Genomic DNA, 26220 nt, shown 5'->3' with positions numbered 1-26220 from the left:
AGTCTCCTATTGCTATTATATTTCACCATAAGAAAATTGGGGCCAGAGCGATAGTACAGTAGGGAGGGCATTTGCCTTACACATGGCCCACCTGATTTCAATCCCTGGCATCCCTTATCCCCCAAGCACTGCAAGGTGTAATTCCTGAGTGCAGAGCCAGGAGTAACCTCTGAGCATTTCGGGTGTGACCCAAAAGGGAATATTCCTTCGGTTTCTGATCAGGGCTACCATTTCCGTTCCATTATGCTCCATCCTAATTAGTTGTCTTAGTTCATCTCTTTCAATAATTGACTACTAACCTTGCTTTTTCACTGAAAGCCAAGCCAAAGTGCTGTTATTTACTTATCATCTGTCCGACCCCTTCATTTACTAATAAGACATAAAACCAAAATTTCAGCTTCAGCGCCATTTGTGGAGAAGTGATTACCCCCCCCCACTCCCCACCCCCTGCCCAAAGAGAAGAGGGTTCTTGATTTCCCACGGGTTTGGCTCCCAGCATCCCTGGGACACCCCCTTCCACAAACCAAAAGTCGAATCTATTTGAAGGAAAGATAAATGAGGAGAAACCACGCCAGGGGATGAGCCCAACGATTCGTTCATTCCTTCGCATCACTGTCCCATGTCGGCCAAGGAGACTCGCTGGTGTGTACACAGCCCAGCCCAGCTTTAAAAGACCAAGAAGAGATTAAGGGACTGGAGCAATAGCACAGCGAGTAGGGCGTTTGCCTTGCACGAGGTCGAACTGAGTTCGATTCCCAACATCCCATATGGTCCCCTGAGCACCGCCAGGGGCAATTCCTGAGTGCAGAGCCAGGAGTAACCCTTGTGCACTGCCAGGTGTGACCCAAAAAGCAAAAAAAGAAGAAGAGACTAAGTCAGAGCAGGCCAGGAGCGCCCCCCTGCACGGGCGGTGGGGAGCTGGGGTGGCGTCTGTGCTAGTCGGCCAGCCGAGTTCCCTTGGGGGCTGAGCGATGGAGACCTTCACCGCAGGACCCCTCAGCGCCCGCGATCTGTTCTCCCACACGCTCCTCCGAGCTGCTGTTTCTCACCCGCCTCCTTTCCCTTGTCCCTTGTCATAGGTGGTTCGAGACATCCTCCTGATCGGACACAGACAGGCTTTCGCGTGGGTGGATGAGTGGTACGGTAAGTCAGCTTCCCCGCATCCCTCGGACAACTGCATGGGGGGGGGGGGGGCGGCAGTGGGGTCTTGCAGTTCCTGAAGCTTCCGCTGCTTTAGAAGGGACACACCCCTCCCCCCGCTCCAGGCAGGGCTGCCCCGTCCTGGTGGCCAAGACGATGCTGATGAGCAAAGCTGAGTTGAAAAGAGCCACCATGCTGTGTGACCGGGAGAGGGGTCTCCGCGGGTTTGCAGCTCTCGTCCTTGGTAACCCCCGACTCCAAGACGCGCCCTTGGATGGGTTTCAGACTCATCCTCATTTATCCCAAACTTTGATTTGAGATCAAAGCGCTCTGAAGCATCGCATCAAGTGAAAAACAGTCCTTTGATTCAGAGAACACTGGAAACGTTCCCTCCCCACCCCCACCCCCCAGCAGAGAGATTCTGTAAGAATTCAAGGGCAGCTTAATCCAGACACGATCGATTTCTGTTTTGAGTCCCTCCCCACCCCACCCCCAATCCCCACCCCCCTTTTCCGAGGAAGCGTTTGTTTAAACCGGTTCTGTACATTTCCAGTAATGGGAGAAGGTCTGCTTCATCCCGTGATGGATGGAAAACCCTCTCGAGATCCTCAACCCTACCCTCTGTCCGCGTGAATCCTCCCTTCCCAGAATCTGGCACCCGAGCCTAGTGTCCTTGGCTATAAATAGAAGCAGCCCCAGTCCAACGGGGACTTGGGTTAGAGCGGATTCGCTAATGAAACGCCCTTCCCCTCGGCCTTTTCCTAAGTCACATTGAATTTGCTCCGAGCGTAACCCGTTGCTTTTTGCTGCTTTTCTGTCACTCTTGCACGACTCCCTGTCTTAGTAGAAGGGATCAGTTTCCAAGTGAAAAGATCCGTTCCACTGATTGGACACATGACAGTAACTGTTATTAGTGTCGTTAGCTATTTCACAGCCACACGTAAGCAAACAAGATTCTGTAGGCGATCTACTTTTTTTTTTTTAATTAATTTATGTTTTTCTACAAATTTCCCAGCTCTGCCTCTTGGGCTCTCCAAGCAGTGCTCAGGATACCCAGGGATGACCCTCAGCAGCTCTCTGCGAATGAGGCCCATTCAGTGCTTAAACCCAATGGTGCAGTGGGTTGAGGTCCAAGTGCTGGGGGCCACCAGGGCTGCCCCAGTGGTCCACTTGGGGCCCATGTGGTGCTGGGGTCGCCTGATGCATGTGAGGCGTTCCAGCCCCTCGCTGCCTCTCAGGCCTACATCCTTTCAAGAGCAAGAGCCTCTTCCGGGGTCATCTGAAATACACGTATCTGGAAGATTCTTTTGAACAATCATCATTCATTCTGCCCTGACCCGCCCCCGCTGTGCTGTCCACCTTCCTCAAGGTGCCATGTCCCCCGAGAATGGGGTTTGTGGTGAGCTTCGATCAGGCGACGGGACAAATTCTCTTGTGACTATTTCCCCTAATTACTAAATCACTAACCCAGTCTTCTGTCTTCTTTCTTTCCTTCTTTCTTTCCGACCTTCTTTCTTCTTTCCTCCCTTCTTTCTTTCTTCTTTCCTCCCTTCTTTCTTTCTCCTTTCTTTCTTTCTTTCTTTCTTTCTTTCTGTCTTTCTTTCTTTCTTTCTTTCTTTCTTTCTTTCTTTCTTTCTTTCTTTCTTAGGGGGCAACTTCACTCAGTTTCTTGGGGGCAGCCTAGACCCCAAGAAAAAAGGGTCCCGGGGCTGGAGCAATAGCACAGCGGGTAGGGGCGTTTGCCTTGCACACAGCCGACCCAGGTTCAATTCCCAGCATCCCATATGGTCCCCTGAGCACCGCCAGGAGTAATTCCTGAGTGCAGAGCCAGGAGTAACCCCTGTGCATCGCCGCGTATGACCCCAAAAGAAAAAAGAAAAAAGGGTCCCTATTTGCTCTCCCATGCCGGTGCTATTGCCCCAACCCTAAGGGAAGGTCCAAGGCTACTCAGAACGCTAGAAGCTGGTACCTGGGTGGCAGGTGAATAGGTAGCTGGCAGGGGAGGTGCCCTGGTCACGAAAGCAGTTTCCCAGCACAAGGTTTATCTGTTGTACTCCAGATGTGCTGACCCCTGTGATATCCCCAAATATGGGGAACTTGACTACTTAATTTGTGGCAGTGGGGGGGCTACGTTGGCGCTCTCCCCTGTTTTAAATAAAGGGTAGTGGGGGAAGCCAGTTTGATGAGTGAACAGGGACCTGAGGCCTGAAACTCTCTGCACTTTGAGGAGCAAGAAAAGGGATTTAGGCTGGACAGATAGCTCGGTGAGCTGACCACGGGATTGCAGCAGGCCCGGGTTCAAATCCCCGGTCCTATCTGGTCCCCTGCACACCACCAGAACTCCTGGGCATATTGTCAGGAGTAGCCCCCGGTTTTGCTAGAGAAGGAAAGAAGGAAGGGCTTATTGATTTGTTGTTGTTGTTCTTATTGAGGACAATAATAGCATTAAAAACCCATTATTGGGGGCTGGAGCGATAGCACAGTGGGTAGGGCATTTGCCTTGCACGCAGCCGACCCGGGTTCAATTCCCAGCATCCCATATGGTCCCCCAAGCACAACCAGGAGTCATTCCTGAGTGCAGAGCCAGGAGTAGTCCCTGTGCATTGCCGGGTGTGACCCAAAAAGCAAAAACAAAATTTAAAAAAAAATTAAAAACCATTATTGTGAATTTGCAAGAGTATAAATGTTTTCTATTGCAGGGGCACCCACGCAATGTGCCAGTTTTCTCCCACCCTCTGTTGGGACCCTCTTAGCACCCCCTGTTCCAACCCCAAGTCCCCTCCATCCTGTGTCCTGAGTCTCCAGGGCTGTCTTCCTCAGAGACCGAGCCAGGCCACAGATAGATTTTCCTCCAGTGCCCACATGCCACGGGGACTTTGTCCAAAAGGCCACGTCAGTGGTCAGAGAGAGAATCCCACGGGGGTCAGGTGCTCCCCTTGCACGCAGCCCACCCCAGTTCAGTCCCCTGCGCCCTCCAGCGGGCTTGGTCAAGAGGACAAGCTACCTACAGTCGGTAGATCTGAAAAGGTGTAAGGAGTGGCAGGTAGAGCCTCGGAGAAGTTCGGAGTGGACATGTCATGAGTCGTTGGCGGGCCTGGAGGACGGGGGCTGACTAGACTCTGGGGCAGGAGAGGCTGTGTCTGCAGAGACGAGGCAGCATGCCAGCGGCCGGGGGACACTCAGGAGAGACACCCACCTTTTGCCCAAGGAAGCCCCCCCTACTTCCCCCCTTACAGCAGGAGCAGCTTGAGGGCGTTCACGCCTCTGAGCGCAGTCAGTGGCCTGTTTCAGTGGCTGTGGGTATTTTGGGGTGCCTTGTGCGCCCCAGAGAAGGTCCCCTCTGTGCACAGCATCCTCACCCCTGCCCAGACTTGCCCTTGCTGCAAATGACTGCTCCTCCTTGCCCCCGTCGAGGCTGAGTTGCACCCAAACTGGACCCCTTTACATCCGGGCAGACCCTCGGTCAGCCTAACTGAAGGCAAGAACCCTGCCCGCCCAACGCCTCCCCAGTTCCAGGGGCAACAGGGCTCACAGTCAGCAGGTGCCAGTGGCCTCCAGGCCATCCTTCCAGTGGGGCCTGCAGTGGCTTCTGTGGCCCCGATTGTTCTAGGTTCTGTGAGGCTTTTGTTGTTGCTTTTTTTTTGGGGGGGGGGATCACACCCAGCGATGCTCAGGGGTTACTCCTGGCTTTGCACTCAGGAATTACTCCTGGCTGTGCTTGGGGAACCCTATGGGATGCCGGGGATTGAACCCGGGTCAGCCGCGTGCAAGGCAAACGCCCTACCCGCTGTGCTATCGCTCCAGCCCTAGCTTTCGTTGTTGAACACAGGAGCAACCCAAAAGAAGGAAATAAAAGCATGAGCATCCACATCTTCTGTCGGCATTACTGAAAGGGGCCAGAGTGGTAGCTCAGAGGAGGGTGCTTGCCTTGCAGAAGCGCCAACCTAGGTTTCATCCCCAGCACCCTGGATGGTCCCCTGAGTACTGCCAGGAGTAAGCCCTGAGCACCACTGGGTGTGGCCCAAAAACAATAATAGTTAAACAAAAAAAGTTTTGCAGGATTGGTTTTAGAGCCCAGAAAGATAATGCAGCAGGTAAGGGGCTTGCTTGGCACATGACCGGCCCGGGTTTGATCCCCAAACATCCCTATGGTCCCCTGAGCACCACCAGGAGTGATTCCTGAGAGCAAAGCCAGGAGGAACCCCTGAGCATCCCTAGATGTGGCCCCAAAACAAGACAAAGAGAGAGCTTTTTTTCTAGCAGGGGCTGTGTCAATGGCAAGGTCGGGAGTCAGCAGTTTTTATGTGTGGGACTCAGTGGCAGTCCCCAGGACCACATGTCCCCTCCCCGCCAACCACCACCAGGTCTGCCCCTCTGCCTGTAAAATTAAAACAACCAGCCTCGGGATGTAGCTCAGCAGTAGAGCACGTGCCTCGCATCCTCAGACCCAGGTTCAGTCCCCAGCATGAGAGACATCGAGTCACTCTGGTGTCCTATGGAATTAGCAAAGACAGCAAAGTTCACTCGGTCCAGACGTGCTGGAGGCAGGGCTGGAGCAATAGCACAGCAGGTAGGGCGTTTGCCTTGCATGCAGCTGACCCCGGTTCGATTCCCAACATCCCATATGGTTCCCCGAGCACTGCCAGGAGTAACCTCTGTGCATTGCCGGGTGTTACACACACACAAAAAATACAGACATGCTGGAGACAAGAAAGGGAGATGCCAATACCACCAACTGTAGAGCTGGGCACCTTGGGAGGGCTAGGGCGAGGCACCCTATGGACTCATCCCACAGTGCTCCCAGCCTAGGGCTGTGCACCCACCCCTGGCCCTCCTTGGCTGTGGCTCTTATCGGCACAAGCTCTGGCCCCTTCTCAGCACCTTCCTCCTTCATTTGACTCACTGTTGAAGCAAGAGTCGAGACAAAGGACAGTGTGGCACTAGGCGATCGTCACCTCCCTGGGGACTCACTCTGTAGCTTCTCTGAGAGTCAGCGTTTGGTTGTCACATAATTATTAATTATTCACCCACCCACCCCCTCCAATGGATTTTATGCAGCTGCTCACGTTCGTCGTCGTCCCATGGAGCCGTTCCTAGTGCAGGGAGAGTTGCGTTTGCTAAGAAGCCCCCCCGGCCGGGCCTCTCCTGCAGCCTCCAGCCCCTCAGAGCCCCCCTCCCCACCCAACCTGGCAGCTGCACGTTTCAGTAGCTGGGGTGGGAAGAAGGGGGGTCCAAACAGGCCGTCCAGCTTCACACTGCGAGGTGCAGCTCCCCAAACCTGATGGGACTCTGAGAGAGGGATGTGGGGAGCCAGAGTGGGGGGTGATGGATGGAACCTCAGGAATGACTTTGAGATTCCCGACTCTTTCCCCCCAAAGGCACAGCGGGCCATTGGCGCTAGTACAGGTGAGACTCCTCCATGTAAGTGACTCTGAAATCAGGCTAGCGTCCCCGGAGGAAGCGGGCGACGGGGAGAGAAAACCTGCCTCGACTCAAGCACTTGTGGGTTTTCTGAAAGCAGAGCCACCCTGAGAGTGAGTGAGGCTTCGGGGCGTTCTTGTACGCATGCGCACTCACGTTCCGAGCTTCGGAGGGAGGAAAAACATAGCTTTTCATCAGATTTTCAGACGCGCCTGGAAGTGCCTCCCCAAAGTAATAATTGTGGCCCGGGGGGACAGAGAGATCATACAGCAGGTAGGGTGCTTGCCTTGCGTGCACTGACCCAGGTTCGATTTCCGCAACCCATATGGTCATCGGACCTCCACCAGGAGTGATCCTTGAGCACAGAGCCAGAAGTAGTTGAGCACTGTCACATGTGGTCAAAAAAAAAAATAGTAATAGTGCCTTCTTTAAAGGTAAACTGAATGAAAATTAAAAATTGCCTCCAGGGGCTGGAGTACAGCCGGTAGGGCGTTTGCCTTGCACATGGCTGACCTGGGTTCAATCCCCAAATCCCATATGGTCCCTCAAACACTGCCAGGAGTAATTCCTGAGTGCAGAGCCAGAAATAACCCCTGAGCATTGCTGGGTGTGACCCAAAAAGCAAAAAAAAAAAAAAAAGAAAGAAAGAAAGAAAGAAAATTGCCTCCATAAGCAAAGTAGAAAGGCTATGAGGAGATATTACATCATCCATGAAGGAATCTAAAGAGAATCTATAAATTCTCTTTATAATAAAAAGAGATATAATAAAAAATACAATAAAGGGGCTGGAGTGATAGTACAGCAGGTAGGGTGTTTGCCTTGCACAAGGCCGACCCGGGTTCGATTCCCAGCATCCCATATGGTCCCCTGAGCACGGCCAGGAGTAATTCCTGAGTGCATGAGCCAGCAGTAACCCCTGAGCATCACTGGGTGTTACCCAAAAAGCAAAAAAAAAAAAAAAAATACAATAAAGAAAAATTTTAAATGTAACACCTCGGGACCAAAGTGACTGTGCAGCAGATAAGGCATTTGCCTTACACACCATCAACTGGGGTTCGATCCCCGGCATCCCATAGCACTTCCAGGAGTATTTCCTAAATGCAGAGCCAGGAGTAAGCTCTGTGCATTGCCGGGTGTGGCGCCAAAACAAACAAATAAATAAATTTTGAAAAAATAAAAGCCACACCTCAAGAGAAAAAAAAGATAAAGAAGGTAAATCAGTTAGTCATAGGAAAAAGCACACAAATGTCCAATTACTTCCCTGCTCATCACAGAAAAAATATTATGAGAACAACAAGAAAAGATATTTGCCCATCTGCTAGCAAAAATGGGAGTGAGTGATAGTACCAAGTGTTGAATAGGTGGGAGAATAAGCTAATGATTTCTGGGTTGGAGATAGCACAGTAGGTAGGACATTTGCCTTGCACACGGCCAACCCAGGTTCAATCCCCGGTATCCTGTATGGTCCCCTGAGCATTGCCAGGAGTGATTCCTGAGTGTAAATTCAGGAAGGAGTAAGCCCTGAGCACTGCTGGGAGTAAAGTGCCCCCCCCGCTGCCCCCCATGAATGATTTATAAAAAAATGAGCAGTATTACTTGAGAGCCAGCTCAAAGAATTGAAGTGCATGCTTTGAATGAGGGAGACCTAGGTTTGATTCCAGCTCCTTATGGTCCCGCAGACTATTAGGAATAGCCCCTGAGCACTGGGCCGGAGTAAACTCCAAGCACTACTATATCTGGCCCAAAAAACAGACAAAAAAATGTCAAATACAAATCAGATCATTTATTACCTAACAATTCCACTTCTAAAAATTTTCTCCTTAAGGAATATATATGTTTTGGGGCTGGAGCGATAGCACAGCAGGTAGCGCATTTACCTTACATACAGTCGACCGGGTTCAATTCCCAGCATCCCATAGAGTTCCCCAAACACCACCAGGAGTAATTCCTGAGTGCAAAGCCAGAAGTAACCCCTGTGTATAGCCGGGTATGACCCAAAAAGCAAAAAAAAAAAAAAAAAAATCAGGAACATATATGTTTTGATTATAAGTACGAAGATATTTATTTAACTAGTATTATTTAAAATGACTAAAAATAGGGGTCACAGGGATAGTTCAGGGGTTGAGGTACTTGCATGTGATCAAGCTCTGATTCCATCCTGGGCACTGAATATGATCTGCCGTGTACCACCACAAATGTCCCCTGACTGGGGTTTGATCCCTGGTATCCTGTATGGCTTCCTGAGCCTGCCAGAAGCCATTCCTGAGCCCAGAGCCAGTAACCCCTGAGAAACACCATGTGTGGCCCAAAAGTAAACAAACAGAAAGGAACCTTATTTAAGAAGGTGACCAGAGAGAGCTCCATGGGGGCCGGAGCAATAGCACAGCGGGTAGGGCGTTTGCCTTGAATGCAGCCAACCCGGGTTCGATTCCCAGCATCCCATAGGGTCCCCTGAGCACCGTCAGCAATTCCTGAGCATCGCTGGATGTGACCCAAAAAGAAAAAAAAAACAGAGCTCCATGTGTTGGCACACATGCTTTGAATGCAGAAGGCCCAGCTTGTACCCCCAGGTCCACATGTTCCTGAGTACTACCTGGAGCAATCTCTGAGCACCAAGCTAGGAGTGACATTTGAGCACTGCTTGATGTCCCCCATCCCATTCCTAAAATAGAAGAGGGAACAGTAAGTTATAACCTTTCAACTCTATGAATTAAGGATGACTTATCAGTTTACTTGCAAAATAATTAACATTATTTAGGTCAGGTGTTTTGGGTTGTTTTGTTTTGTTTTGTTTTACGTTTTTGGATGGTCCACACTTGGCGGTGCTCAGAGCTTACTCCTGGCTTTGTGCTGAGGAATCACTCCTGGCAGGGCTCAGGGAACCATAGGGGGTGCCAGGGATCACTCAGGGGATCATTGCGGTGGCTGGGGATCGAGTCCAGGTCAGCCACATGCAAGGCAAGCCCATTGGTCAATTTTTCTGAGAGTTTCTCGGCTACCCATAAGCATTTGTTGGCTCAATGCGAAGAGATATCGGAACCTGAATTGTTGGAAGTCGCTGAGATCATTGAAAAATCAATCAGTAATGAAGATGAATCATCGCTGAAATTATAATCTTTTGTCACTGGACTCATGTCATCGAATTTACTGAAAAAATGATTCATACATAGATTTTGAGGTAACACATTGCAGACTTCAAGACATAATGCATTGACCAAATAACCTACACAGGAACATTTTCATTTATTGGACTTTCCAAAAATGACTGAGCAATATTGAACTGTCCCTTCCTTTTATAAGCATGTGTGGTATGTGGGGATATTTTAAGATTTAGACATATTTTCCTGTAGCATTAGTTGAGACCAAATTATCGTGATATTTTAAAGAACTACTAAAAATATTCATTCTTATTTGGATCTAGTTGGGAGATTCTTTTCCTTTCAAATAAAATTCTTGAGTTATGGTTTCTTAACCATTTATTTTCTGGGAAGTTTTCTGGCTGGTTTCATTTTGTTAGAGAATGTTAGAAGGCCCAAGGTCCAATTCCTGGTACTGAAAAAGAAATATTGCATAAATACTGTAGAAAATTGAAAAAACTGGGGCTGGAGCAATAGCACAGCAGGTAGGGCGTTTGCCTTGCACGTGGCCGACCCGGGTTCGATTCCCAGCATCCCATATGATCCCCTGAGCACCGCCAGGAGTAATTTCTGAGTGCAGAGCCAGGAGTAACCCCTGAGCATCGCCAGGTGTGACCCAAAAAGCAAAAAAAAATTTTAAATTTAAAATTTAAAAATTAAAATAAAAGAAAATTGAAAAACTATACAAGCAAAAATGAAATCAATAAAATTCCCTGAAATTCTAACTCCTCTAACTCCTCTTCTGTTAACACTTTGGACTGTGCCCTTTCAGGCTTATTTGTTCTGGTTTTGGTTTTTGTGGAGGTTGGTGCCAGAGATGGAACTCTGGGTCTCATGGGAAATACGGGCGCTACCCCTGACCTCTGTCTCTGGCCCCAGCTTTCAATCTGTCTATTTATTTGTGTGTTTGTTTATTTTTCATGTTTTTGTTTGTTTGGTTGGTTGTTGGTTTTTGGTTGGCTTTTTTTTCAAAAGTATAAAATCTTGGACCAGAGAGATGGTACGGCAGAGAAGGCTTTTACCTTGTACATAGCCAATTGGGGTTCAATCCCCAGCATCCCAGCTGGAGCCCATCTGGAGCTGAGTGTGGCCCAAGCACCAAAAATAAAAAGTACTCGGGGCTGGAGCAATAGCACAGCGGGTAGGGCGTTTGCCTTGCACGCGGCCGACCCGGGTTCAATTCCCAGCATCCCGTATGGTCCCCTGAGCACTGCCAGGAGTAATTCCTGAGTGCAGAGCCAGGAGTAACCCCTGTGCATCGCCAGGTGTGACCCAAAAAGCAAAATAAAATAAAATAAAAATAAAAAGTACAAAATCTTGGGGCCAGGGAGATGGCTCACAGGGGCTGGAGAATGTGTTTTGCATGCTGGAGGCCCTGGTCCAATCCCCAGCACCTCAGGGGCCCCAGATATCACTGGAAGCATACCTGAGCACTGTGCCAGGAGTCACACCTGAGCACCACCAGATGTGGGCACCACTCCCCCCAAATTTTTTTTATCCCCCCCAAGTACATAATATTTTCTGACCAAGAAAATTCCTTGTATAAACATGTATAAATTTTTAATAAGTACACATTTTTGCCCATTTTTATTGAACAATTTATATACTATTCTATATCAGCTCTGCGGGAAGCACTTGGCAATGTGTGATATGTACAAATTTTTGCCTATTTTTATTTAACACCTTATATACTAGTTCGTATATTTTTTTGCAGGGGGGCCACACCCATCAGTGCTCAAGTGTTACTCCTGGCTTTGCACTCAGGAGTCACTCCTGGCTGTGCTCAGGGGACTCATGGATTGAACTTGGGTTGGCTGTATACAAAGCAAGCACCTTACCTGCTATGCTATCTCTCCAGTCCCTTTATATCTTTTTAATTTAACAATATATACTAAGTATACTAACAATTTTTACTGATACCCTTTCTGTAGTGTTAAATATTCTTCGGCATTCATCATTACATAGTTCTATCTATGTAAAGCTACCCTAGCTGGCTTTCAATTTTCACAATATAGGGGCTGGAGCGATAGCACAGCCGGTAGGGCGTTTGCCTTGCACGCAGCCAACCCGGGTTCTTTTTTTTTTTTTTTTTTTTTTTTTTGCTTTTTGGGTCACACCCGGCAATGCACAGGGATCATTCCTGGCTCATGCACTCAGGAATTACCCCTGGCGGTGCTCAGGGGACCATATGGGATGCTGGGATTCGAACCCGGGTCGGCCGGGTGCAAGGCAATCGCCGTACCCGCTGTGCTATCACTCCAGCCCCCAACCCGGGTTCTAATCCCAGCATCCCATATGGTCCCCTGAGTACCGCCAGGGGTAATTCCTGAGTGAAGAGCCAGGAGTAACCCCTGTGCATCGCCGGGTGTGACCCAAAAACCAAAAAAAAAAAAAAACAAAACAATTTTCACAATATAAACAAGGAAAAAATGAGAATTTTTGTTGTTAATTCCTTCTTCAGATGGACCTGTCTTTGAAAGCACATAGCTACACAGCTTAAGCCCCTTTCTTAACATCCAGCTCATTAGATATAAAGAATGATCTCTGTTGAGATTCACTAGAACAAAGAAACCAAAGTGCCTTTTGTTTGTTTTCCAAATTATTTTCATGGGGGAGGAGAGGAGCTAAGGAACATATGTATCCAGAAATTGTAAACTTCTAGGTTACAGTGACCTCGGCCTTCATTCTAGATGTGTATGTGTTTAGGAAATTGCAACAGTGGCCATTGAGATGAAATTGCTTGTATTGAAAGAATGTATTATTATTGCTCAGATGGATGTGTTCTCATCACAGAGCACTGTCTCTTTATTGCTTCCAGTCCCCTGGATTTCTAAAAGCAAAGCAAGCTCTGTGCCTGCCCAGACTGCTACTATGCATTCTTGAAACTTACATAGCTAAGGGACAGCTTTTTTTGGGGGGGGTCACACCCAGCAGTGCTCAAGAGTTACTCCTGGCTCTGCACTCAGGAATGACTCCTGGCGGTGCACTGGGGACCCTCTGGGATGCTGCGGATGAAACCCAGGTCAGCTGTGTACAAGGCAAATGCCCTATGCTCTGTCCTATCACTCTGACCCAGGACAGCATTTTTGATGGACATTTTGGAGTGTGTGTGTGTGGGGGGGAGCGGGGACAGGAAATCAAAGAACCCAGGCCTGGATGTAGAACCTTCTTCCGGGCGGGGCCCCAGGCCCTATGAAGTTCAATCATCAACTCTGGAAACCTGCCCTTCGGGAGAGAAGGGGTGATCACATGAGATGTGGCTAGCTATAAAAAGATACGCATCATATGATTCAGAATATACTTCAGGGAAAATTCCAGCTGTGCAGCCCCTCTCCACATCCCCACCCAGCTGAGGAGCGCAGGGGATTCCATGCACATCTCTTCATTGGAACAATGTTAAATTTTCCCTCCCGAGCAACCAGGGAATGTCCCCCTAGGAAGTTAGCTGGCAAGTGATGTCAGATCCTCGGCCACAAAGATAAGTCCCGTGGGCAAGAACACAGGCTTTGCTTTGAATGAGGCCAACCCTGGTTCAGTCCCCGGCACCATAAGGACCACTCCCCCCACCCGCCATCACCCGAGCACTGCCAGAAGTAATAATCCCCGAGCACAGAGCTGGCTCCAAAATAAATGAAAACAGTGGTCAAATTACCAAGAAGTAGAGGTTGGGTGGCAACTAGAACAGCAACAGCGTTTCATTGTCACTTGGAGGGCGTTTCACGTACTGAATGAGAGATGGGTCCTTTATGTTGTATTTCTTTCTTTTTTGTTTTTTTTGTTTGTTTGTTTGTTTTTTGCTTTTTGGGCCTCACCTGGCGATGCACAGGGGTTACTTCTGGCTCTGAACTCAGGAGTTACTCCTGGCGGTGCTCAAGAGACCATATGGGATGCTGGGGATTGAACCCGGGTCGGCTGCATGCGAGGCAAATGCCCTACCCGCTGTGCTATCGCTCCAGCCCCTGTATTTATTTCTTTAGGGGAAGGTCCCCCTATGGGGCTAGGAATGACCAAGGCTGCGGCCAGGGGTGCTTACAAAGCATAGCGGGCGGGAATTTAACCCGGGCCCCTCACCACAGCAGGAGCTCCAGCCTTTGAGCTGTCTCCTTGACCTCTCTTTGCAGTTTTAGATTCAGATTGGATGTCTCAATCCTGGCACCAGTGATATTTTGGACCAGATTTTCTTTTTTTGGTGGGGCAGGGGGAGAAGGGAGGGTGCTAGGCATTATTGCAGGATATACTGTGGCATCTCTGCCCATGAGATGCCAGGAGAGCACACACACACACACACACACACACACACACACACACACACTCTAATTGTGGCCACCCAAAATGTCCCCAAATGGTTCCCAACCATTAAGAGCTTATTATCCTGAGATTCCATAGAACTGCAGACTCGAGCCCCGAATCATCGTGTCATGTGCCATCTTATTTATAGCTCCGTGTGGGTGGAGGTGGTGCCAGCCATGCTCCAGCTGTTAGGCTAGACTTGAAGTGCGTGGAGACCTGTGTGCTCTCGCGTGGTGAGTCTCGGTGTCAGCTCCCAGTCTGTCTGGCCCCAGCGGTCCCCACCTCACTTGGCGCACCTTCCACGCCGTGCCTTCTAGAATAGCAAGGAAAGTGGCCTTTCTGTCGAATGCCTTGCCTTAAAAGACTTGCCCAATCTTATTTTGAAAGGTAAACGAAAGGTAAGTATGAAACCACACAAACCTTCTCCCCCTGTCCCCGAAGAGATCTTCTAAGGGTCCTTAGGGGATCTCTGCTGGCGCTGCCCACATGCTAACACTTCCTACTCCCTCGAACTCCCCTTTCAAGAGTCTCCCCGCCCCCCCGGATAATGTCTGTTCTTGTCCGTTCTAAAAATGATTCGACCGTAGCTCCCTGCCTTCACACGCCCTCCAGCTGGTCTTACTAACTTTATGATTTACTCCTCATAAAGTTACTGAATTCCCCGCTTTTTAGATCTCTCTTCGGCTTCTGCTCAGCTACCGTCTTCCCCCTAAAGCCTCCCCTGTTGAAAGTGTGCATTTAATAACGGAAGTTGCCAACGTCTTGACCTTCTTTCAGATATGACAATGGATGATGTTCGGGAATACGAGAAAAACATGCATGAACAAACCAACATAAAAGTTTGCAATCAGCATTCCTCCACTGTGGATGGCATAGAGAGCCAGGCTCAAACAAGTGTATGTAGAATTTTTCAAACATGTTGCCCGTCCTTTAGCGAACCTACGCAGCATACTGTTCTTTGAGATTCCCCCATGCTCAATCCCCAACCTTCTGCCAAAAAAAGCACTGTGGTCAGAGCAGCGTCCAAATTGATGCTGTTACCTTACCTCTTGCTTCCAAACTGTTTGGGGCTTGCAAGCCACTGGCTTGGGGGTTGTTTCAACCGTAAGACCAAGAACAAGTGGAACCTTTTGTGTGGTACAAGTGAAGTGAAGGACCTGCTCCTTCAAAGAGGGGCAGAAATGGGTGTCATGAAAATTAGGATAGGTTTATCCCCTGGATAAAACAGAGGCAGCACTCACCAATTCTTTCGAGAGAGAGATAGCGCTGACTCCCCCAGAACTGGAGGTTTCTTTTCTTTTTTTTTTGGTCACACCCAGCAATGCACAGGGGTTACTCCTGGCTCTGCACTCTGCACTCAGGAATTACTCCTGGCGTTGCTCAGGGGACCATACGGGATGCTGGAAATCGAACCCGGGTCAGCTGTGTGCAAGGCACATGCCCTACCCCGCTGTGCAATGGTCCAGCCCGGATTGGAGGCTTCTTTGCGTTTGCTTTGACATCCTTTCTGTAGCTCCAGGGCTCTAACCAACTGGGCCCCTTTTTCCTTGGGTAAATCTGATGCAGTTGAGGGCGTAGTAAAGGGATGAGGGAATGGGAAGGTGCTGGGCCCCTGGAGTTGCATCTTGGACCTCAGAGAAGCTTCAGATCCTAACGGGAAGTCGAAAGCTAGCAGCTGCTGGCTGGCAGCCTCTGAAGTATAGTTCTCTCTCCATCATTCCTGCTATTCCTGCTAATGAAGGGGGCTACAGATGAAGAAAACGGCCGTTCCCCACTGCCCTTCAGAGTAGCGTGGGCCAGGGCTGTGCTCGCCTGGGGAGGGTAATTTGAGCCCTGATGTCTCTCAGCCTCAGGCCCCAGAGAAATGATTCGTAAAACTTGATGATTTGGCTCTAACACATGGAAACTAGAGCAATGGCTGTCGGGTAGCATGTGAGCCCCGTGAAAACGTTTCATTTGCGCTTCAGGAGTGCCCGGGTGCTTTAGAGCATGTCTCTGCAATGTGCCCTGCACGGCTCCCCCCACGCATGTGCCTGCCCCGGAGGACGCGGGAGCTCCCAGCGCATCGCCCCCGGTTTGGGCATGAGTGTGACTTTGCAAGAAAACGTTTGGATGAGATTGAACTGGGCTGTTGCCTCTTGGCGCAGACTAACTCCAGTCCCGCTCCCCTCCTGCCTCTCTTCCTGTTCTAAACTTAGAATAAATTCAAGGAAACCGGCCTTGAATTTCCGTCCCTTTCAGTTACCTTTTTTCTTTGAGGGATGTTAGGAAGCAGAAAGCAGCGTCCTCAGAGGACGGCCGGACAGAAGCTGCCGTGGACGTAGCCGCTCAGAAGCACAGCCGGTTTTGAGTTCTTGCTGCTCTTGGCTAGCTGCTTTCCTTTCTTGCTTTCTTGGCCATTCCGATTTGGAAGTCAGCTGGCTGTGACAGTGACACCTGGAATGGTTTCCCCAGGGGCGAGTTCAGGCTCTCTAACCCAGATGTTCCACGACCTCAGCATAAGCGACCTGTCCCCAGGGAAGAGACAGCGGTTTGTTTTTGTTGTTTGGTTGGTTGGTTACGTTTGATCTTTGAGTACTTGACGTTTCCTTTCTCTTCTGGAATTCCGTCACACCGGAGGTCATCGATTTTTCCATTGTCTTTTCCATCAGGAAAATTAGTTGACAACCAAAGAGGTCGCTATCACAAATAGATTGCGTGCTTGATTAAGAATTGACGGGCTCAACTTGAGGAGGGACTAATTAGATTGAAATTATGAAAAATTGGTGGCAGGAAACAGTGACAGTCGTTGCTTTTCAATGAAGCAGCTTCAGGGCCTTCAAGGAAGGGAACTTCTAGCCCAGTCTGGAAGTGGAACTCGAAGATCTGTATTTTGGGTGACTTCTGCCCCCTGCTGGATATATAGAGTAGAGCACTCCATGCAGCCACCTGTTCCAGTTTAATTGTTCTAGGATGATATCCACTTATTACAGCAAAAACAAACATACTCCAACTCACTGAAATTTCTAGAGTCTCAATTTGATTCATCAGTAAACAACTCTCTTTGAAAAATTCAATCTCCTTTTATGGCTCCTTTTAAAAAGTAGTACGTTTGCAGGGACAATTTTTCTTATTATAATCTGAATTTTAAATCACATCAGTACTGCTTGTAAGTTTATATTGCCTTTATAAAAACTTTTCTCTTCCAGAATGTTCTGATTATTGTTCCCAGGAATTTCTCTTAGAATTATGTTTTCTGAAGAATATTTCCTTTTACCTTTTTCTTTTATTCTTTCCTGATTTTTGAGCCACACCTGGCATTGCTCAAGGCTAACTCCTGGTTCTGTGCTCAGGGATCACTCCTGATGTACTTGGGGACCATATGGGGTGCTGGGGACCAAACCCAGGTCAGTCACTTGCAGGGCTAGTGCTATAGCGCCTGCCTGCTATACTATCTCTCCAGTTCCTGAAAAATATTTCTGACTTTTTGGGGTTTTGTTTTGTTTTGTTTTGGGACCATACTCGGTGGTGCTCAGGGATTATTCCTAGCTCTGTGCTCAGGGATTATTCCTGGCAGGGTTTGGGACTATAAGGGGTGCCAGGGATCAAACTCTGGTAGGCCGTGTGTAAGGCAAAAACCCTGCCCACTGTACGTCTCTCCAGCCCAGTTTCTGACGTGTATGTGATTCTCTTGATACATCACCTAATGATTAATACGAGGCTGTGAATTTTCGTCCGATAGTTCAGATTTCCAAAGTGGCTTTTTGTTTCTGTTAGTCTATGTTAGTCTATCAGTTATCAATGATAGATTGATCTGTCATCTAAAGAAGCTTTGGTTATTAAGCGCTTGGCAAAGGATGCGAAGGAGAAACGTTCTCTGCAGAGCTGAATCAGATGTAAAGCGCCCAGAAGCACCAGGTTCCAGCTTTTGCTCTAGGACCAACTCTCACACCTCCACCCAGGGTTTTTTCCTAGTAAGCCCAGGGGATTGTTCTCCCAATCAGCGGTCAATAAAAACGACAAAGAATACCAAGGAGACCCAGACCAAGAGTAATCAATAATAGCCAGGCCACAACAGCAGGAATAATCAAATTCCTGGGAATGCAGGGAGTGTTGTTGGGGGGGGGGGATGATGAAAGGAGAACAAAAGAAGAAACAGTAAAAAGCAATATGGGGTTGAAGCGATAGTACAGTGGGTAGGATGTTTGCCTTGCACGCGGCCGACCCGGGTTCGATTCCCAGCATCCCATATAGTCCCCTGAGTAGCACTCAGGAATTACCAGGGGTAATTCCTGAGTGCAGAGGCAGGAGGAACCCCTGTGCATCGCCGGGTGTGACACAAAAAGAAAAAAAAAAAGAATTCCAGTTAATGTTTGGGTTGTTTGGGGTTTATTTTCTCCCCTTTTAAATAAAATTCTCACCCATTTTCTGTGCCTTTTTTGTTTTGTTTTTGTTTTGTAGGAAGGGGTCACAGGCAAGAGTGATCAGGGCTTACTCCTGCCTGTGTGCTGAGTGGTTGCTCCTGATGGGGTCCGGGCACCATAGAGGGTGCCAGGAATGGAACCCCGGTCAGTTGCACGCGAGGCAAGTGCCCTGCCCACTCGCCTACCTTTTGTGGCCCTGTTTTATCTTTTATTTACTGGGGAATAAATTGTTTTATCTTCTTGGCTTTGGGATAACCTGCAGGATTTGTTGCTGTTGTCGTATCTTCTTTGTTTTTTTTAAACACAGCTATTGAAAACAATAAACCCCGCCACTCCCAGAATGCAAAATCACTACTTCCTGACCAAGAAGATAAAATATTTAGAAATTCTGATAGTTTGTTTATAAAAGTTTACTTAGGCTGTGGCTGGAGAGGTAGTACCTCAGGCAGGGCACTTTCTTTGCACGCGGCCTGGCTCAGGTTTGCTCTCCAGCACCTCATCTGGTCCTTGGAGCCCAGTCAGGAGTGATCCCTGAGCACAGAGCCAGGAGTGAGCTTGGAGCACTGCTATAGGTATTGTCGGGGGGGGGCGGGAAATATCACTGTATCACTGTCATCCCGTTGCTCACCGATTTGCTCGAGCGGGCACCAGTAACGTCTCCATTGTGAGACTTGTTGTTACTGTTTTTGGCATATCCAATACGCCACGGGTAGCTTGCCAGGCTCTGCCACGTGGGCGAGATACTCTCGGTAGCTTGCCGGGCTCTCCGAGAGGGGCGGAGGAATCAAACCTGGTCGGGAAATATATCTATATTACCACATACCTAAATATATATATTTATGCTAAAGCAGACCATCAAATGTATCATTTAGGAGCACTGGTTGCCTTAACTGCACTCCCAACATAGAAAAGGTAATAAAGACGCAATAATAGTTTCATATACCACACTGCTCCTATCTGTCAGCAAACCCCCCCCACACCCGCGCGCGCGCACACACACACACACACACAAAGGATCTGGGTCTACACTCTGCAGTAAGTCCTTCAGGATACCCTATAAATACTACAAAAATGCTGTGGAAAGGCTCACCCAGAGAAAGAATCATTTTTCTAGAGGTTTGCAGAACCAAGCGAAAAGATCCAGGCTTTAGCATTTGCACCCCAATTTTGCTTTTTTTTTTCTCTCGGGGCGCGCCTCCCACCTGCGCCCCGGGTCGCCCTAGCTACCTTCCTGGCCAGGCACGAAGCCCTTTGCAGCACCCCCTCCCCGGCCTCGAGTGTCCACTTATGCCCCCTTCTCTCTCCTTTGCCTTGGAAGACATGACGATGGACGAAGTGCGGGAGTTCGAGCGAGCCACTCAGGAAGCCACCAACAGGAAAATCGGCCTCTTCCCCCCCGCGATCTCCATCTCCGGCATCTCCCTGCTGCCTTCCTCCGTCCGCAGCGCCCCGTCCAGCGCGCCCTCCACGCCTCTCTCCACCGATGCGCCCGAATTTCTGTCCGTCCCCAGGGACCGGCCCCGGAAAAAGTCGGCCCCAGAAACTCTCACGCTGCCCGACCCCGATAAGAAAGGCACCCTGAACCTGCCCTGTGCACACTCCTCCGAGAAGCCATGTCGGCCCAAGTCAGAGTAACTTCCCCAGACCCCCCCGGGGGTTTTCTATTTTTTGTTGTGGGGGGCGGGGGGGGGGAGGGCACGGAGGGAAGAGGGCGGGGGGATTGTTTTAAGAAATCATCTGATAAAGAACAAGACTGCTTTGTCACTCAAACCTGTCCCCTTGATCTGAGTGTGCATGTGATTAAGTAATTTCACATAGAACACGAGTCCCTCAGTATAACCGCACCACATCCTATTAGCTGTAAGACTGGAGAACCGCCACGCAGAGAAACGCAACAGAGGCCGCCGGCAGGAAGCCAGGGACCCCCCGGAGTCTTGTGGTCGCTGGGCATTCGATGAGGAGGGTGTGGACTACAGGGGCAAGGAAGTAGAAGCTTGGCACCACTGGCTGAGGCGGTTTGGTAGGAAGACGTCAGTCCCTTTGCTCCCCTGGAACCTCAAATTCTCAAAAATGCTACTCAGGCATAACAGCACACCTAAATGGTTCAATTTTGACCACTTCCTCTCACCGATACTTGAATACCAATTGTTTCTGAGATTCCTATTTTGATTAGTCTGACTCAGGACGTGGGGCCTCGTTCACGTAAAATTTTTTGAGAATTTTAATGATCAACCTAGAGAGGCTCCAAGTGCCATTTGCGATCACACGTTTATACCTTTCACAATTTAATAAGAGACCACCTATTTCTGTCTTTTAATAACTCCCCCCCTGCGTGCCCGCGTGGCCTCAGAAATCTTTAAAGAGTTGTCTGGGTGGGTGTAACCATGCTGATGGGTCTGGGAACGCTTTGGTTTAAGCGCCAAGAGACCCAGATGGCGCACCATCTTTTCCTCTACAGATATTAACGACCCTTAACCTCGTCAGCTTCTATTTAAAGGTTCTCAGAACTTGCAATTCATTGAGTAGAATTTATTGAGGATTTGTCCATTCAGAGAAGTCCAAGGGTAGAGAAAGGCAACTGTGCTTTTAGACTGTCAAAATGTCTGGCTTAGAAACCCTGATAGAAGAGCATCTCCTAGCCTCTCACTGCTTTTACTCCTAATATCATCTAGGTGTCACCGCAAGTGGTTGCCTGTCACTGGGCTTTAGAAAAACCGTCACTCTCTTGATCCTTACTTGGAATTCAAGTGGAGGGCGAGCCATGAAGTGGGAAGAGAGAATGAGCAGAATTGCTGGCGTTCATTAGATAAAGAGGGGTGACGCAAGGCACACCTCAATCTTTCTTTTTCCCTGAGTCCTGTGTTAACAGAAGGTTCAGAAGCAAGGTTGATGAAGGCAAAAATCAGTCACCAAAGTGGCAAGAAAATTCTCCATCTAAAGTGAAAAAAAAAAAAATCTGTCACCTCTGCACCTCACTGCCTTTAAATGCAGATGGAGAGATGAGCAGAATCTGTCATTTGCTTATGTCCTCCTAGGGAGGAAGAGAATAAAGTAATTAATCGGGCAACTCTGAGGCCCCAGCTAGCCTTCCTGATTTAACCTCCAACCTCAGGAAAGGGTCCTTCCCAAAACACAGATTCCAAAGGAAACAGCAGAGACCCAGGTCACAGTCTCTCCTCACAGCCACTGGGCCAGTGGACCCAGCCTGCTCCTGTCTCAGTGCTCCACACTCCGCCTCGAGTCCTTCAAGTTGATAAACTCTCCCAAGGTGCAGGCGCTGGCCCCAGGATATTCTATGTCCTGGCTCCAAGTATTCTATGTCAGACCGTCAGATCCTTTCTCTGTCTGTCGGCAGGCATTTACCTTAATACACACAACCTACCCAGAATGCAAAGGAAGCCAGTTGCAAATAGCTCAGCATCGCATCTCCTCACTCAAAAATGATCGCATCGTAGGATGACACCTTTGCATGGTATGGTAGCATGATTTTTGCTCGTAGGAAAAAAAAAACAACAAACCTATCCTTCCTCAACTCCCTTGGATTTCTCAGCAATTCCCTTTCCACACAGTAGTGCTTAACAAGAATGCAAAATTCTATTTTTAGAAGACATTGACACCATGTATGCATTAGCTTCCCGTTTGCAAGCTGAAGTCAGGATGGGAAGGGATCATAATTTTTCACATAAGAGATAGATACTTCATTGCAGGTTGCTAACCTAGCTGGCATGTAGCGTTTCCTTTAATACTGTTTTGATTTTCCATTTTAGTAAAGTAGCTTCTGCTATCAAGGCCAACACTTCTATAGACATTTTAAAAAAAAAAAAGCTAATTTCTGATTTCCTGTGAGGTTTTCTTTCTCTCATAGCCAGTACAGTACCACAGACATTCAACCGCAAAGCTGCCGGTGATAACAGTGTGATTCTTAGCCAACCACGCTGTCTGCTTTCACAGTCTGTTCTGTTTTTCTGTCTAGATGTGGTTGTGTGCATTAAAGGGGGGTGGGGTGCAAATATTCCTTTAACTGCTTTGAATATTTAATCCAGTCACCATAAGGCACAAGTGACTCTAATATTTGATCTGTGTTGATTTTTCCATGGCATTCACATTCTCCATGAATTGGGTTTTTTTTTTTTGTGGGATGCAAGCCTGTGATGAATGTGTATATAAGGCATTAATCATTTCTATAAGAGAGGAAATTAACTGGCTGCATGATGGAAACTTAGAAGAAGAAAAAAAAAGGCAGAAACTTGAATTCATTTAGCATGTTTTGGGGGAACATAGACTCTTTAACTCAGTGCCTCTGTCTGTAATGTGGAAACCTTCAACTTTATTCACCAAAATTGTATTATACCCGTGTATATACATATATATAAATATATAGCATAGTGAATCAGACACCACCGGTTTTAAGCCAAATTGATCCATAGAAGAGCACATTTTCACCCAATTTTCACCTTTGATATCAGTGGAGACCATCACAATGACATAAATTTCATTCCTTTAAGTAGATTTCCAGTTTCAAATGCCCTGGGCATTTCCCTGTAGAACAGCATTGGTTTGGCTGGGCCTTCCCAGCAGAGGCAGCTTTTAAGTGTTTTTACTGCAGATATTTTGTCTTCGGTCAGTTCTGAAGATTGTTTTATTTTCCTACGTGGGGACTGAAAGAGGGCAAAGGAATGGCATAACAACGAAGGAGGCTGGGACCTTTTAGAACCCTTCTCAGCCCAAGCATCTGAGATTCGGAAGAACTAATTATACACCAAGCGTTGCGGTTTCGCATCCTGTATTCCCCATACAGGCTTTAATGTATTGGGAGGTAGTTCTCAGCCATGTTTTTGACGGGGTAGATAAAGAAGTGCACAGCTCTGGGTGTCTAATGCAGTTAAAGGCACAAACAAAAATCCCCCAAAGTAATTACATGGTAGGTTGCTGTTTCAGACACCGTAATGAACAGTGACCTAGGAGAATAGATTCTGACACTTCTTATGTCTCTTTTCTGTGAAAATGTCAAGGCTCATGCATTGTTTGTACTTTTACATCTTTACTTTTTCTTGGCCTCTTTTCATGACTCAGAAACAACAAGGTCACTGGCGGCCTGGGATCAATACAAATTTTACTTTCCTAAGGGCCAGAGGATAATTACTCTCCATGTACCGTGGACTCAGATAACCCTGTCGAGCAGAATCGTCCGTTTAATCTTTGTCCCTTTCTCATCATCTGGCTGAGTCGGCTCCGTGACAATCTGCCATCTGAACTAGAGTTCTTGGAATTCAAATGAAAAAAAAAAAATCTGCCCAGTGACTATCATTGATTGCTCACCACCGTTTAAAACTACTGATTCTTACTGAAATGGGAGTATGATCAGGCCTTGGCACGTGGAGGTAAAACGTAGCGGGTTCTTCCGATTGTTGGCGCTTGGGACCTACGTGTTTAAGGTTTCAAGGCATTAGCGCAAGAAGAGAATGTCAATCTGTGTGAGAGTGTTTCAGATACTGTCCTTCACTGTGATTTTGTCATTTACCCTTGCTTTAGGAACAGCCTCTCGGGGTGTTTTGCTTTCAGCTAGAAGCACGTGTGTTTGAAGAGATTCTCTGAGTGGTTTCACCTGTGCTACATACCGGACGCTTCACGTGTGATTTTTTTAATGCTTATGTTCCGAGCTGGCCTCCTCATTGGTTAACAGCCCTCAGACCACTGCCACCGCTGACGCTTGTGAATGCCCCGTATTTGGACCACAGGCGATGCCAGCCAATGCTGACCTTCACCCATGCCATCCTTCTGTCATGTTATGGCTATTCGTGGTTCTTTTTTTTCCCAGTTATTTATTATTGTGAATAACTTACTTTTTTCTTACATACTGTTGTAAATAAAGTACAAAGCAATCTTCTTTCCAAGTGTTGCTTCCTCTGGCTTTTTCAAGGGGTTGTTGGCAGTTGGGAACTGGTGGGATGGTGGGAAAGGGGAGAAAGGAGAGAGCCCCTTAGCGGGACTTGGAGAAGGGGTTCAGGGTACCTCTAAGTCCGTGGTACGCAAAGCCTGGGGACCAATGCTAATTATCCAACCAAAAAGAACCTTGAGTGAATTTATAAGTCTCTGACTTTGACATCTGAGACTTTTCTACCCACTTATTTTTTTTTTTTAGCTTTTTGGGTCACACCTGGCGATGCACAGGGGTTACTCCTGACTTTGCACTCAGGAATTACTCCTGACATTGCTCAGGGGACCCTATGGGGATGCTGGGAATCGAACCCGGGTCGGCCGCATGCAAGGCAAATGCCCTACCCTCTGTGCTATCTCTCCAGCCCCATTTTTTTTTTATTATTTTACTTTTGGGGTCACACGCGGGGATACTCTAGAGTTACTTCTGGCTCTGCACTCAGGAATTGCTCGTGGCGGTGCTTGGGGGACCATATGGGAAGCCAAGGATTGAACCCCGGTCCACCGCATGCAAGGCAAACGCCCTCCCCGCTGTACTATCATGCCAGCTCCTCTGCTACCCACTTAATAGGCGCCTCATTTCTGTGGTCAGAGAAGTAACGAAGAAAACCCAGCTGAGCCGGTAGGAGCAGGTCCCCTGGGGGCACCAGCCGTGAAGGTGAGTCTGAACCACGCTTACGCTGTGCCAGAGTAAGAGTGCGGCCGGGAGGGCGTTTGCCTGGCACACGGCCGACCCGGGTTCAATCCCTAGCATCCCTTACAGCCCCCCAAGCACTACCAGGAGTAACTTCTGAGTGTAGAGCCAGGAGTATGCCCTCAGCATCGCCAGGTGTGACAGTAAAAAGTCAAAAGGCGGGGCTGGAGCAATAGCACAGAGGGTAGGGCGTTTGCCTTGCACGCAGCTGACCCGGGTTCGAATCCCAGCATCCCATATGGTCCCCTGAGCACCGCCAGGGGTGATTCCTGAGTGCATGAGCCAGGAGTAACCCCTGTGCATCACCAGGTGTGACCCAAAAAGCAAATAAATAAATAAATAAAATGAAAATAAAATAAAAAGGCAAAAGGCAAAGTGGGTTCTCCATCAGGTCCCTGTGAAGAAAAGCCTCAGCATGCGCTCAGAGCTCCAACAGCATCCCAGCCCTCCTTCCGGGCTGCTTTTTCCACCTTCAAACGCATTTCACTCTCCACCCTGTGTGCTTCGACACCATCATGCACCCTGGAATGTGTCCCCCTCGTTGCCCACCCCCTCATCAGACAGCCCGATGGAAGAACTAAAGGCTTTGGGGACTCCCCACCCCCTCTGCCTCTTCCACCAGCCTTTCCATTCTCTTCTGAACACACAAGCTGCCCTACCACATAGTTGCTTCCAGCTCTCAGGCAGCAAACTTGGGTAGAGGCCAGGCTAGGTGTTGATTCCTGGGGCTAAATTGTGTGGGTTATTAAATATTTGGATGCCTAGTGTTCAATATATAGAGGCTTGTAACACCCCCAGTGTCCAAATGCAGCTTTAATCACAATGTTACTCATGTAAGTGGTACTTTTAGACTTCTCAACACCCACATTCTTTCCTAAATAGAAATGTCCTGCTTTCCTTGAATGCTTTCCATCTGGGGCTGCTTGCCTTCAACCTCCAACTTGTACCGTAGCCTCTCCCAAGTTCAGCGTAAATCATAATTTTGGCAAATGCCTGTTCTGACAAAAGCCCGATGTGAAACTGTTGCCCCCAAACTGGAAGTTTTTGTTGCTTTAAAACAATGACCAACTGTGTATTCATTATGATCTTATGTGAGAGAGGGAAAGCACACACACACACACACACACACACACACACACACACACACGTGTCTATGTCTGTGTGACTGTGTGTGTTTAAATCTATGTGGTTGATGGGG

At 48.4% G+C, this 26220-nt stretch overlaps 1 protein-coding gene and 1 non-coding gene across 2 annotated transcripts in view; both read left to right on the top strand.

Moving 5' to 3' along the window:
* Positions 1 to 24278, top strand: part of PITPNC1 (phosphatidylinositol transfer protein cytoplasmic 1) — a 262102-nt gene extending 237824 nt beyond the window's left edge. Inside the window, exons 8-9 of the mRNA XM_055133683.1 lie at positions 1080 to 1143; positions 19710 to 24278. Of these exons, the coding sequence (XP_054989658.1) occupies positions 1080 to 1143; positions 19710 to 20026 (381 nt within the window). The 3' untranslated portion in view covers positions 20027 to 24278. The remainder of the gene's footprint in view (positions 1 to 1079; positions 1144 to 19709) is intronic.
* LOC129403703 (U1 spliceosomal RNA) lies at positions 3125 to 3288 on the top strand. Its single transcript, XR_008629400.1, has one exon. It is a non-coding gene; the product is annotated as a U1 spliceosomal RNA (small nuclear RNA).
* Positions 24279 to 26220: the final 1942 nt, after the last annotated feature.

Source organism: Sorex araneus, chromosome 3 (assembly GCF_027595985.1).
Source record: "Sorex araneus isolate mSorAra2 chromosome 3, mSorAra2.pri, whole genome shotgun sequence".
Taxonomy (NCBI): Eukaryota; Metazoa; Chordata; class Mammalia; order Eulipotyphla; family Soricidae; genus Sorex; species Sorex araneus.
This window is presented reverse-complemented; position numbering and strand designations above follow the sequence as displayed.